The sequence below is a fragment of the Spinacia oleracea genome, chromosome 2 (assembly GCF_020520425.1).
Source record: "Spinacia oleracea cultivar Varoflay chromosome 2, BTI_SOV_V1, whole genome shotgun sequence".
Classification (NCBI taxonomy): Eukaryota; Viridiplantae; Streptophyta; class Magnoliopsida; order Caryophyllales; family Amaranthaceae; genus Spinacia; species Spinacia oleracea.
In genome coordinates this window covers 3,587,928-3,603,308 of record NC_079488.1, presented here as the reverse complement: position 1 = coordinate 3,603,308, position 15,381 = coordinate 3,587,928, and the positions used below count along the sequence as shown (strand labels likewise).

The 15,381-nt window shown below is 35.8% G+C and overlaps 2 protein-coding genes across 2 annotated transcripts; one reads left to right on the top strand and one right to left on the bottom strand.

Moving 5' to 3' along the window:
* Positions 1–1,768: 1,768 nt before the first annotated feature.
* On the bottom strand, positions 1,769–8,174 carry LOC110799491 (DEAD-box ATP-dependent RNA helicase 32-like). Its single transcript, XM_022004760.2, is given in 7 exon segments — positions 1,769–2,294; positions 2,706–2,861; positions 2,999–3,190; positions 3,581–3,904; positions 5,087–5,312; positions 5,314–5,360; positions 7,763–8,174. Coding segments are annotated over 7 exon segments (1,581 nt in total). The 5' UTR covers positions 8,045–8,174; the 3' UTR covers positions 1,769–1,940.
* Positions 8,175–8,797: 623 nt separating this feature from the next.
* Positions 8,798–9,250, top strand: LOC130466727 (uncharacterized). The gene has a single exon (XM_056835343.1). The coding sequence runs from the start codon at positions 8,798–8,800 to the stop codon at positions 9,248–9,250; it is 453 nt and encodes a 150-aa protein (XP_056691321.1).
* The last annotated feature ends 6,131 nt before the right edge of the window (positions 9,251–15,381 follow it).

The window sequence follows — 15,381 nt, the reverse complement described above, 5'->3', positions numbered from 1 at the left end:
GCATGCAGGTAGTACGTAAGAATGCATATATACAACTATGCATGAATGAGAAAAAAAACAACAACCAAGTGTCATAAATGTAGTACACAAGCATATTCTCCTTTTACCAAGTTGATCATAATACCGGTAACAATGTGAACTCTCTTTTATGATTAAAACGGGTGTTTAGAGTTTCTGATATAGAGGATCCCAAATATGGGCAACTATAGAGCATACTCCTCAAAATATTTTGTTAAGAATATATACTACATTTTATAAAAATTTTGAGTAACAGGTAAAAAATATACCTGAGGAAAATTGGTGCTGATAACGTGTTATGAAGTGAGATGAAAACAGATAATTTTGCAAGTAAATTACAAGCAATAACTAGTGGAAGTTTTTCTACCGGGTTTGCTCTTTTGCATTCCCCTCTATTTATAGTGCAAGTTTTACTATACTCTTAGGTACTATAGTCAAATATTGCAACACCTACATGTCTCCCCTATACATAGGTGAAAGAAATTTAAGAGAAGCATTAAATGAAGGAGTGGAATGTATTCAACTTTTGTGGGCATTCATACTTTGTTTCTCAACATATTTTAATTTGTGGGTTTGTTTGTTGGTTGATTTTTTGACCAGTTCCTAAATTTAATTATATTATATTTATATTTTAAATATGTTATTCATAAATACATGTTTAGAAAAAAAAATACATTTGATTCCCTGCTTTGAACCAAACAACCACAAAGGAAATCAGTGTATTCCATTCCGTTTCTGGGACATACCCAAACAGGTAGGGGGAATCAGGGTCATTCAATTCCTTTCTCTTTGATTCCCTTTCTGCATTCCATTTCGTTTACCCAGCGCGAACCAAACGCCCCCATAGTGTCTTATGTTACTTTGTATTATTTCCAGTTAACATAATTTATCTCCAGTTTAGTCCAATATTTTACTTTGTATTATTTCCTGTTAACATAATTTATCTCCCATAGTCCTATATTTTACTTTGTATTATTTCCTGTTAACATAATTCGTCTCCTATAGTCCTATATTTTACAATGAGCATAAAACAAACAATAATACAGCACCAGTTTTAAGCATGTTGGAAGAAAGGTACTCCCTCCGTATTTATTTAAGGGGTACACTTGGCCGGGCACGGGTATTAAGAAAAAGAATTGAATGAAATAAAGTAATAAAGCAAGTGGGGTTGAGAGATATTTTAGGCAAATTTGCCAAAAAGGACCTTTTATAACTCAAATTTTGCGAGAAAGGACCTTATATAATTTTTTTGTGAAAATACACCTTAAAGTAATTTTTTTTGCGAGAAAGAACCTAAGGGAAGTTTCCGGCATTGACTGAGCTTTTCCGGCCATTAACTTGCACGTGAGCAGCACGTGTGGCTTACGTTGGCTAAAGACAATGATTTTCCCGACTCTTGAATGTTCAAATTTGATTTTATTTCGGGTTTTTTTTTCAACTTTAGGTTTTAAAGCTTAGAATTTTGGAGGAAAATTGGGTGTGATTAGCAAAATAATGTCACACGTGCTTCTCACGTGCAAGTCAATGGTCGGAAAAGCTCAGTCAATGCCGGAAATTTACTTTTGGTTGTCTTACGCAAAAAAAATTACATTAATGTTGATTTCACAAAAAAAAAATTATATAAGGTCATTTCTCGCAAAAAAATTGCATTAAGGTGTGTTATTTCACAAAAAAAATTATATAAGGTCCTTTCTCGCAAAATTTGGATTATAAAAGGTCCTTTTTAACAAATTTGCCGATATTTTAATAAGTAAAACAAGTGGGATTGCATGTACACCAAATTCTCATTCATTGATTTAAACAAAATTTCATTCAAATATCCTCAGCCATATAATAAGATAACAGTATAATATAGCAAAACTGCATGTACACTATATATAATCTACCAAAATTTCATAAAACAAACCAAGACTAACCATCCCTTAGAGCCTTGAAAGAAACACTTGAATTTCACTACTCTTTGTGTTTGGAGTTTCCAACAAATTTTCAGCAGCAGAATTGTCTGCGATTTCCACAGTTCGACTTCGTTTTGAACAACTTTTGCCTGCGATTTTCTGTTTTGGGAAACGAATTTTTGGCGTCACTGGTAAACCTAATGATGCCGAGAAATCATGAATCCCAAGTTTCATCACATCAAAAACTTGTTTATCTTTTTCTTTACACACAGCCTTTAGATATGTTATGAACGCTCTTCGACCCAATTTTTGCATATCAGGATACTTCACTAGTATAGAAGCTAACAGAGGAGAAACAGACTGCATTTTCTCTTTGTTTATCTGCAAGTTTAAACAGAAAGCATATATATGTCATAAATATCTTTACAGTTACTATTGGCACAAATTTTAAGACAAAACTAGAAAAGTTGGTTGAATATAATAAAATATGGATAAGTGAAATGTGTAAAAAGGTAGGCAAGTGTAAGAGAAAAATGAATAAAATAAAAGTGAATGGAAAATTGTAAATATTGCGGGGTAAGAAGCGGTAAGGTAGTAAATTTTCATGTCCAAAAATAGAATAAAGCAAAGTGTAAAGAACATTATGAAACGGACTAAAACGGAAGGTGTAAAGATCATTTTGAAACGGAGGTAGTATTATGTAACATGTCTCAGAACATCTGAGTGAGTAACAGTTACCTAAGTATGTCTACACAGAGACTAGAACAAAGAAGTATGTCTAAAGAAGATTACCGTTTTTGCAATTATTGGAATTTTTGCCTTTTTTAATTTTTTAAGCATTTTTCTTTCTGATGGCTCCACAAATAAAATAGCTTTCCCACGAGCAGTGTATCGCGCAGTGCGGCCAACTCTGTGTATGTAAGTTGCAACATCTGATGGACAATCCATCTAAGGAATAGAATAGACTGAATTAGTTGAGCGCCTAATCTCAATATTTAACTGAATTACTCAAAATCAAGACCTAAACCCTAATGAGTAATGCCTAATCTCAATATTTAACTGAATTACTCAAAATCAAGACTCACCTGAACAACCCAGTCAAATGATTTATCAAAATCAAGACCTCTTGAACTCACATCGGTTGAGAATAAAACAAAACGTTTCTCACTCAACTTAGAATATGTTCTTAACCTTCTCTCCTGATTCATCTTTCCATGTAAACACTTCAGCGGAATTCCTGGGCGCAGTTTTTTGAAGGCCTCAAAAACAAACTCTACCTTCATACAAAAGTAAAAGGACCATTAGGGAGAGAGTTCAACCAAAGTAATGTGGCATACAAGGGAAATATAATATCAAAATCTGAGTAAAAAATAAGTTTAGAACTATACATGTCTAAGAAAAAACAAAGAACGCGAAAACCTTGAATCAGAAACAAACTCTACCTTCATACGAAAGTGACCATTAGGGAGTTTAGCCAAAGTAATGTGGCATACAAGGGAAATATAATATCAACATCTGAGTAAAAAATAAGAGTAGAACCATACATGTCTAAGAAAAACAAAGAACGCGAAAACCTTGAATCAGAAGTTCAGAATATACTATACTATACATGTCTAAGAAAAAACAAAGAAGGCGAAAACCTTGAATCAGAAGTTGAGAATAATTACCTGTTTGCGACTAGTTAGGAACACTAAAATCCTGGAATTCAAATGTGACTTTATAAAACTCCATAAAAGGTCTAACTTCTGATGTAGAGGGACTACAGTAGCAGTCTGCTGCAAGCCAATGGGAGTAGCAGTAATGGCTTCCGCGTGGACACTAAGATATTCAGGGTCTCTTAAGCTGAGCCTTGCTAGGTCCTCAACTGATTTAGTTTGTGTCGCAGAAAAGAGCAAGGTTTGTCTTTTCTTTGGAAGTTGTGATACGATTGCATTCACATCATTTTTAAACCCTATATCAAGAATTCGGTCTGCCGCATCAAGAACTAACATCTGTTCCTGGGGAAAAAATTAAAATCCTCAAATATCCACCATGTAAGGCCAAATTTTGATAGATACAGAGTAATGCAATGAGCTATATATAAACAATTAAAGGATGAAGCACTACTTAAAAGTTAGGTTTTCATTAGAAAGTTGAAGAGCATCCACTCAGATGCAAGAGGAGCATGCATCAAGGTAAAGACGGATCAGAACAATATCAACCGTTTAGCAAAAGAAAAGTTGGTATACAGTTCAACACAACTTCATTAACTATGAATAGCTCTTCTCCTTCCACATTTCACTAATTAAAAACCCAAAATTTTGAACTAGAATTCCACTAATATCACTTATATGATTGAAAATGTCATATTGTTGAAGAGCAAGGGTCAAGATCAGTTTAGACACCAAGGGGTAAAAACATAAAGGAACAGTAATTGTCTATACTCACAGTTGCAAGCACTATGGAATATGTAAGTTGTCTACAAGCCTTTTTTTTTTTTGTCAGAATAGCACTACACTTAGATTCTGGTCATAACCATCTGATTTTGCTACATGCCTACATGTTAAGAAAGGGTTCTGGAAAGAAGCATCATTGTGGTGTTACATTGAATAACTCAATAAACTAAAAGACATAAAAAATTGAAGAGTTCCCATCCAAAGATTACAGATAGCCAAAATGATAATTTAGGAACAAGGCCCGTATTAGATAACCCTTTAAGCAACATTATCTAGAAAAAAGAGGAAATAATACTTGTAGGATTTTGTTAGCATACATTGAAAACCATATGGAATCTTTACTTACGAATACCAAATATTGCTTTTATAGCTAATTGCATCTCCTAGGATATTCATATAAATGTAAGAACTAATCTCAAGGAAGTTAGCTTGAGACAAAGGTATAATAAGAGGGAAGAGAATGCTTGTAAGGGATTATTTTGTTTTGTTTTCGCAAGTCAATTGTTGTAAGTTGATTGTTACACCAATTAATAAAAACCAGTCCTATTTCCGACTTTGGTTATTTCTTATTTTGCCCAATTAATTCATAAACTCATTACAGCTGTTAGTTTGTTAGTTAATTACTTGGGAATTAGCTGATTCTTAGCAGTTAATAAAGAGGATCAAACAACTAGAAGAGAAAAAAAAAATTACGACTAAAATGAAAGGAAGCAGTAAAGATGTGAAAATCATGTTGACCTGAAGCTGAGAACATTCAAAATTTGGTGTTTCATCCATGTGTTGAAGCAGCCTTCCAGGAGTACAGATCAAAACATTCAAATCATTCACATGTTCCTTCTCTTCATCAACATCTTTACGACCACCAATTAGAAGACCGGCACTAAAGCCATGATGCCTTCCAACTAACTTTAGAACACCAAAAATTTGACTAGCTAATTCCCTTGTAGGAGAGATGATGATGCAGCACACCAAATTCTGAACTCCATTTTTCTTTGTATAGCTTCTCTAAAACCTGTCAAGAACAACAATGAACTTAAAGCCACAGTCCAGTCCACCACACAAACATTGGCAAAGAATCAAAACAGTTATCTTTGTTACAAAGACTCTTTGAATGCATGAGAGTTATAAAGTTATCGCAAGAATCCAACACAAATAAGAAAGTTATTCTTTGGTTTTGTACTCCGTATATTTCAAGGATCAAATCTAAGCATCGCTCTAGAATCAGGTAATCCGGACAGGTGAAGTAATAGAGACATCAATGTATACTGAACAGATGGCCAGAGTCATATATCAGACTTTACGTAAACAAAGTATTTCACACCTAGCAAGTTCATATCATTATTAACATACCCACAGTTTATCTTGCTCCAATTAACAAGACAAGATGCTACTAACTGGATCAGGGGGATGTTCATATGCATAATATTCTTGTCCCTTTAAGACACTATTTCAGTATTTCTAGTTGACTTTGAATTGGAAAGACAATCTCATCGACCTAATACTTTCATCGATAGTTTTATAATTGCTCAAGTTAAATCAATAACTTTTTATAGTGAATCTGAAACAACTACAAGCTCAAATTCAGAGCAATTCAACCACAAGAAAACACAATAATGGTGTATAAATTAGAGTCACTCATTCTAATTGCACATTTGGGATGTATGTGTTTGTTCCATCACTTTTCAAGATTATCTTGGTTTCTTAGCTTGTTGTTTTATGCAGCTATTCTTTTCTCTGACTACTCAGTGTGAAAATCACTACATATATATATGCCCCAAACAGCTAGCTAGTGGTGTTTAATGATCACTGCAGTAACTTATATGGATTGAATTGCATAGTTCATAAATTTATGTAGGGCCTTTATTTTTCCGCTTTCATTTATTTATGGAACTCATGATAGAATATAGAATAATTCATTTTATTTTAACATGAAAGCTCTGTATCAACTGATATGATTGTAGAAACAGAGCTAGTTATTAAAGGAAGATGAAGATATAGGCTCTTCTATCATTCAATAAGCTACTTATCCCTGTATCAATGGAATGCCATTGAACTAAACAATGACCTCATAGTGGAAAAAATACAAGGTGAGCAAAAATCACAGTGATATTCATTCAATTTCTTTCATCTTGAATCTTCCTTACGTATGTTGCACATGTTTGCAATTTAAATTGTGTATTTCATGTTTTCCTTTTGGCTTGAAAGGTCCGCTTTTTTGCTGTTTACACCTGGTCTTTTATGACTGTGCAGGTTTATTGAAGTTCCCATTCCTATGCCTCTTATATTTGCAGGGATAAGGATAAGCGCAAAAACAAGGAATTACCGACGGAAGCACCACTATAACTGGAAAAGGGAAGATTTTAGAAGAGATTAAAAACTTCAAACTTTGAGCCATGAGCTACAAGGAGGATGAGAATCACAATGAACAGGATGACTCCGGCAGCTAAAGACATGGAATTATCAAAGACTTCATATATGGAACTTATATTTCAATATGATTTAGTTTGTCTACAGTATCTGGTATTCATTCACCACCTGAGTTAATGTAAGTGTACTAGATATTTTGGGGGTGGTAAGTGGTAACACTTGTACAGTCTACACTGGTTTATAATGTACTTTTCTCAATATTAATGATCATTCGTTTTTTATATTCGAGTTGTGTTACTGTTTATGTGTACGCGAGAGAATTTTTACGACGCTCTTTAGCACCGGAATAGGTCTTACTAAGCGTCGCTGAAACCCTTATCCTTACTAGTGGAAAAGCCTAATCACATATGGTTACCATATGTGACTACTCAAAATTTATGATTTCCAATTTTTGGGCAGCTTGTTCATCTTCCATAAACGCCATGATTAGTTTTTCACATTTTACAACTAAAAATCCCACAAACTGACCCGAGAGTTGACAATAAAACTCAAAGTAAATACAGAAATAGATGCATTTACTATTGTAACTCTGTTTTAAACTTAACAGTTTCTCCAACTATGTGAACATGCAATCCACAGTCGACCACATACTGTCAACTCCCATATAATATAACACATCCCTAGAAATAATCAACAAAATTGCGCAAACTAACTTATGTATACGCCTTTAACACCGCAATAGTTGATAAGAAACAGGTGATCATATAAGTGAAATTAATCAAAAACCAAAACCAACCCAGAAAAAAGTAAGTGAAAAAATAATATACAAAATAGCTCAAACTAACTTATGTATACGCCTTTAACACCGCAATAGTGCATAAGAAACACATCCCTAGAAATAATATACGAAGTACAAAATAGAGCAAACTAACTTATGTATACGCCTTTAACACCGCAACAGTTCATAAGAAACAGGTGATCATATAAGTGAAATTAATCAAAAACCAAAACCAACCCAGAAAAAAGTAAGTGAAGAAAAATACTTACAGGAATAATAAAAGCCAAAGTTTTTCCAGACCCAGTTTGAGCAGCACCAAGAATATCACGGCCACAAAGCGAATGCGGCAACGAAGCTCTCTGAAAATCAGTCATATGAGTAAACTTGGAATCCCTTAACCCATCTTTAGTTTTCTTCGACAATGGAATTTGCTCGAACAATTCCACCCCGCAATACCTTGAGAAGGTGTCATCATCGCCCAGTTTAAATTCAACCCATTTTTCGAGTAATTCAATCTCTTCACCTTCTTGTATCGACTTGGAATTTGACATGGTTGTTTTTTTTGGAGAAGAAGAAGGTTGCAAATTTGGGGGGGTTTAGGGATGTTTAAGGAGAATCAAGTGTTTTGAGGTAATTATAATTAGGGTTTAAGAAATTTGGGGAGGATCAGCGTGATTGACAAGTAACTATAATATTATTATTTTTCTCTTTTATTACTTTTATTATGTAGCTAGTTGTTGGACCGTAGCGCGCACGAACCCCCAAGGTATACATAATTATTTTGTAGAAATATTGCGTAAAAGTTCGATATTTACAAAAGGAAAATTTCGTAATTACTACCTTTTAAATAACCAACTTTTGTAATTACTACCTTATGTAATTTTTATTTTATTTTACTACCTTAAACTTCCCATAATTTATTGTTTACTACCTCTTAACAGTTTCCATCCAACATTCCGTCACATGGGGCCCACTAACGGCTAGTTTAGGATTTCCCTCCTTATATTGTTTCAATCTTCCACGATTTTCTTCATCTTAACCCCAAAAGTTTCCCGAAATTTCCAATCCATTTCAATACTTCAATTAGGTTAGGGGTTTTACTTTAATTTGTTACTCGTTCGTTTATGTGCTCAAACCAAGGAAAATTCTGCTCATTACAGGTATCAATTTTATGTTTTTGTTCTTTAATTAGGGTTTAAATCCAATTTGGGGTTTTTTGTTCTTCAAATGAATTAACAAAATTAGGTTACTACTATTCGAATTGATAACATAATTAACGAGAATTAATGTAAATTGTAGGAAAAATGGCTCCTCCTTCTCCTTTATCAAAGCAAAAATGTTATTGTGGACTCCCTGTTGCGCGTTTAACTTCGTGGACAAGAGAGAATCCTGGGCGCAAATTTATAGCTTGCCAAAGGTATGATCCAGTTACAGAAACAAGGGGATGCAAGAAATTTGAGTGGCTGGATGAGGAAGATTGTGTTGATTGGCAAAGGAATGTCACGAATGCTTTGTTATTGGATAAGAAGTTGCTAAAAGTGGAAGTGAATGCATTGAAGAGTGAAGTTGATGATTTGAGTGGGCAAAGAAGGTGCCTGTTGAATGAAAGTGACAATCTGAAGCTCAAGTGTAAGGCTCTTATGTCTGAAGTGAACAAACTGAAGGAGGGGAACCACAACACACTTGGGAAGCTCAACCACATTGCCATTGCTGCTGCTGTGTTGTGTATGGTATTTGTAATGTTTTTCAAAGCTTAGAGAAGAACTAAACTAAATGTGGAAGGTGTTATTGTATCAGTTTATGGATAGTTGACTCATTTTGTATTTTGAATCATTAATGAAATGAAATGGGATCCCTTTTATGTTACTCGTTGTCTTTGATTAACGACAAATTCGTTTTTCGTGTCGTGTCTTTATTTTGTGAAAACCCCGTGTCGTGTCTATTTTTTAAGACTCGAAAATGGTATGGAAACTTAAACGAGTGTTGACATGGGTACGAAAACTTAAAGGAGTATTGAAACGGGTACGAAAACTTAAAGGAGTATTGGAACGGGTACGGAAACTTAAAGGAGTATTGGAACGGGTACGGAAACTTAAACGAGTATTGCAAGTTCCCTCTTATTTCTGTTTAGTAGTGGAATAAGGACCAAGAAATTAAGAACAAAACCAAATAACGAGCTCAATGAATAACAAAAGTCACTGGTTCTTGCATTTCTAGTTTGAAGGATGTTTGAAGGACAACACAACACAAGCTAATTTGTTCAATACACAACATCAGATTACTTGTTCCATCAGAAATACATATCTAACAACACAAAATAGAATGCTAATGGGCTAAACATTAAGATGTAGTGCTTCTCTTCAATGCCATCTTGGATCTTGTTTGAACTTGGGATGGAGCAGCTGAGGTACTAGCTGTGGGAACATTAGCTGATGTACTAGCTGTAGGCACATTAGATGAGGTTTGGCTCAATATTGTTTGCCTCTGTGATGTTGATCTCTGTAATGGTGGTTTTTTAGCAATGCTGTTAGGAGGAGTGATTGAACCTTGAATCTGCAGTAATTGGATAAGATTTGCTAAGCACAACCTGAACAAAACAAATATTGTAGTGCAAAATTACAAAAGAGAAGGCAACAAAACTTACATTGTGTTCAAGCTTAGACCACTTTTTCTTTCTCTGCTCCACAACCCATTCATTGTTCAGAGGAGGCCTCCCACCTTTGTTTTTGGGAGCTGAAGCTGAACTTGTCTCTACAGCTCCATTTTTGCACTTTCTTTTGTTATGCCCAAACTGACCACAATTCCCACATTTGTTTTGCCTTTTGGCTCTATCAGGATGTGGTACCTTCTGCTTCTTGCTCTTTCCATTGCCCTCTCCCTCTCCCTTTTCCTTCTTCCTTTTGGTTGATTTTGGTCTTCCTGGCATAACCCTAACTGCAGGTGGGAGTGGTTGTGGCAGGTCAGAAGTATCCCAGTGCTTTGGGCCAGGCATACCCTTCACTGGAAGTGCATAAGCTTGCATATATGTATCCTTGCTGTAAGCAGTATGCACATAATCAAGTGGATTTGCTCTTTTATCCAGCAGACTTGCATATGCATGGACACATGGGATACCAGTTAGATCCCATTTGTAACATGTGCAAGTTCTTTCATCCAAGTTTACCAAAACTTGGTCCCCCCCTAGCTGAACCTCATATTCATTGTCCCTGGATGCTTGTACTATGCATGCTCTAACTAAATTCTCCATCCCCTCAAACACCTGATTCACATAAGGCATAACAGGTCCCCCCCCCCCCAACTGGTTGATAGATTTCCACTTATCGTTGTTCCTTTTCATCATATACCTTCTCAACCACTCCATTTGGGTGAGAATTGGTTTATCTCTGGCATCCCTAATCACTGCATTGAATGTCTCACACATGTTGTTTAATAACATGTTGGACTTGCAGTTAGTGGTGAATCCATGTCTTGACCAGTGTTTTGTGGGAATGTCATCCAGGTATTCATATGCATCCTCATTCAATGTCTTAATAGATTCCATTGCCACTTCATAGTCAAACTACAAATACCACATACATGCTGTCAACAAAAAACTAAAAACAGAAAAGAGAAGGCAAAACAGAAGCAGCATGCACACAAGCTCTACAATCAACTCAGTTAAGGAGCATAGTCAATCAAGGTCAACTATAGTCAATATGCACACAAGCAGCATAGTCAACTCAGTAACAACAAAATTCCAGAAAAAGTAAACCTAGGTCAACTTAAGCAACCATGCACACAAGCTATACAATCTACTCAGTTAAAAAAAATTTACAGAAATAGTCAACCTAGGTCAACTTAAGTCACAAAAGAGTCAACCTAGGTCAACTTAAGTCAACCAAGGTCAAATTAAGAAACCATGCACACAAGAATTACAATCAACTCAGTCACAACAAAAAAAACCAGAAAAAGTCAACCTAGGTCAACTTAAGTCACCATGCACAAAATAAGCCGAGTCGGGAACTTGGACACGTTCCCGAGTCCAACTAACTAACATAAAATAAGCCGAGTCGGGAACTTGGACACGTTCCCAATGTCCAACTAACTAATATAAAATAAGCCGAGTCGGGAACTTGGACACGTTCCCGAGTCCAACTAACTAAAGTAAGTATTTTACCTTAGTTGTAGCCCTAGCAGCATTCCAGAAGAGGTCTTTAAACAGAGAACCAGTGAATTGCAACTTGAAATTAGCCCAAATATGCCTTGCACAATATCTTGTTTCAGCTTGGGGCACCACAGTACTAAAAGCTTGCAACAGACCCTGTGTTTACAACCAAAACAAGGTACACACAATGTTAATTAATGAAGTACTTAATCATATACAAAGAATTAACTTTAAACAGGTTGAAGACCATACCTTTTGTCTGTCTGACATAAAGGTCCAACCTGCTCCACTATCACCACCCAATTCTTTCAGTAGCAAGTCCAAGAACCAACACCATGTTTCTGTATTTTCAACCTCTACTGTGGCCCAAGCAAATGGGAAAATGTTGTTATTACCATCTTTGCCAACAGCAACAAGTATCTGACCAGGGTAAGCACCTTTCAGATGGCATCCATCAACCCCTATGATTGGCCTGCACCCTTTTTTGAAACCTTCCCTTAGAGCATCAAGGCAGACATACATTCTTAGAAACAAGGGAGGTTCTGGTCTTTCAATACCTTCCACAAGCACAATACAAGTACTCCCAGGGTTGTATTTCAACACAGCTTTAGCATAATCCCACACCCTTTGATATTGTTCAAGCGAAGAGCCGTAAATGATCAACTTTGCCCTAGCCCTTCCTGACCATGCCAATCCATACTTGATTTGGATTCCAGTATCCAGCAACACCTTTCTCATAAAGGAAAACAACTTCATATGAGGTTCACTCCTCCACTCCTCCACATACCTTTCTCCTAAATACTCTGCATTCAACTTAGAGTTCATGATTAACCTCTGACAGAAATGTTGCATGTTCAATGTCCTAATCTGCCACACATCTTGCTTATACAACTTCCTAACAAGGACCTTAAAGTAACACTGCACCCCAGCTTCACACACACACTTACGTTTCTTACTCCTGCTTGAATCCCATGGACAGTCACACCTAAACTTGCAATAGGTTGTTATTCTGTTATTTCCATTGTGTAGGTAATAGTAATCATACCTCTTTTGGATAGCATGCCACCTCAATGCCTTCCTCACAGCCTGAACACTTCCAAACTTAAGCCCCAACACAAGGTTAATTGGCCTACTAAAGTCAGTATCAGAGTTGAACCAAGGGCTGTTGTCTACCTCATCATCAGACCCATCAATGCTCCTTAACTCATCTGACTCACCCTCAATCTCTTCCTGAATCCTAACCTCTTCACATTCTAGATTATCAACCAACTGTGACTTCTTCCTTTGGACTGATTTCACTTTTTCCCCTTTCCCTGTATCTTGTTTTGCCTCCTCTAAACTGGAATTGACTTGCCTTAACAACTCAGCATCACCTGATTGTGTGTTATCTCGTTTTCTTTTCCTAAGTAACTCCTCAAAATCATCAGCATCATTTAGAATAGTCTCTTCCTCCCCAGGTTCCCAATCAATATCAAGATCAGAAAAATCTGAGTCTGGACTATCTGACCCAGATCCAGACAGTTCAGAACTAAACAACTTCTTGCTAGCTCTGGTTTCTTTCTTCCCAGTTGGTTGTTTCCCCTTACCCTTCACAGCCACTGTCTTTACCCTAGGGCTCCTCCTAACAACTCCCTCCCCCTCACCAGAAACTTCATGCCCCTTACCCTTACTCACACCTCCCTTTTCAGCTTTTTGTTGTTCAACACTTTGTTCAGAAGCAACCCTTTCCCTTTCAGCAGCAGACCACTCTCTTCTGGTAATAACAACTGCAGAATTGTCTCTAGCTGAAGTGTTTGCCCTAGGTTCTAACTTCACTGGTTTTGGTTTTATATTGCTGGTTGGTGGGTTTTTTGTTGTTGGGCTAGCAGCTTGGGTCAAAGGCCCATTTAGTGGTTTTGTTTGTTTGTAAACAGGAGGTTTACTTGCATTGGGATCAATTGTGCAAAACAATTCCACACAGTTATTTCTGTCCACAGTTTCTAACAAACATCTAGCATCCTCATCACCACTGAACTCCCTCTTCCCAGTAGTGAAAGTTCTACCCTTCTCCCTATACCATAACTTCATTTGATGATATTGAGGAATTGCCCGATTATTGAACTTATATGCACTAGATACAATGTGCTTAAGTGCAGGAATCTTAAGATCATTTCTAGGCACTTGTATCCTAGTATACTCCCACCCACCCTCAAATCCAACCACCCTTCTACCTCTAAATATATTTTCCTTAAAAAAACCCCCTAATTTAAACCTAATGTCCACAAATGTATTGTTAATATCAGCCTGCATTCTGTACACAAATTGAAAAAAAAAATGCATTTCAATCAATAATTCCAATCAACCATAATTACCCCAATAAGTAAACCACATGAATAAACAACTGAATAACAGCAGCCCCAATATGTAAAGCACATGAATTGGCATTAATTTTTATTTAATTACCCTAATTCGTATTAAAATAATTGTTCCCCAAATCCTAGGGTTTACCAGTCAACAAACCTCCAAAATCCACAATTACCCAACAAAATCCACAACATATTTAATAAAACACCTAATTTAACAAACGAAAATGACTAAAGTACTTACATTTTGATGCTTACGAATTTCCAAAGGACAAAAGTCACCAGCTTTGGTCCCCTCCAATGATTGAGATGCTTTGTTGCTTTCCAATTGGACCCAGCGATGACAGAGATGAAGATTCGCCTTTAAGATTCGTCACAAGTGGTTGAGAGGAAGTGAAGAACAGAGAGAAAATTGTGAGGTTGAAGGAACACAGTGAGCATTGAAGGAGAAGAGAGATGAATCGTGAAAAGAATTCCAAAAGAAGGAGGGAATTTAGAATTAAATCCGTTAGTGGGCCCCATGTGACGGAATGTTGGATGAAAACTGTTAAGAGGTAGTAAACAATAAATTATGGGAAGTTTAAGGTAGTAAAATAAAATAAAAATTACATAAGGTAGTAATTACAAAAGTTGGTTATTTAAAAGGTAGTAATTACGAAATTTTCCTTTACAAAATTATGGTAAATTCTAAAAATAAAAAAAAAGTTCGATTTGCATATAATTGATAATACAAAATCATAATATGTTTACAATAAGCATTAGCAACGTGTTTCTAAGGAAAAATTTACGAGTACATTGTGTTAATCAAACTATTCAATGAGAAAGGCCATAAATTTTACAACTAGTCAAATGAAAACTAACAATAAGTCGAAAAAGCATGTGATTATAGTAATAAGGTCGCGTCCTTGAGTGTGGTATACCGAAATTTAAGCGTCTGCCATTTCTCAAAAGGAAGTGGAAATACTATAGCTCTGAGAAGATGGAGGTAAAACACCATTGTTTGTACGAGCATGCCTTTGAGAAGAAGTCCATGGTCTTGCTTTAGCATGGGAATTATTTTCTTCACGGGCATCAGCAATCTCAAAATCCAAGGATTGCATTTGAATCTTGCTGCCCTCCACAGATTGTGCTAATGCTACCCTCTGCCAAAATATTTTGGTCAAGAAACATAATTATTAACAAAGTTTTAACAATCAATGGAAAAGTAATTTGAACAGAGTTCACATTACCTTGATATTGTATACACACTGTATTTTATTCCACATCAGTTATCATTTATTTCTATGTCCAAAACATTAACCATCATTGAATTAAAAAAACTCCTGAATCATTTTATGAAAATATCATTGTAATACAGAGCATAAGCACGAGAAAAACAATGCCCATGTTTTCTAAAATTTGA

Excerpts from the sequence above, each read along its gene's own strand:
- LOC130466727 (XM_056835343.1), top strand. The coding sequence starts at position 8,798 with ATGGCTCCTCCTTCTCCTTTATCAAAGCAAAAATGTTATTGTGGACTC.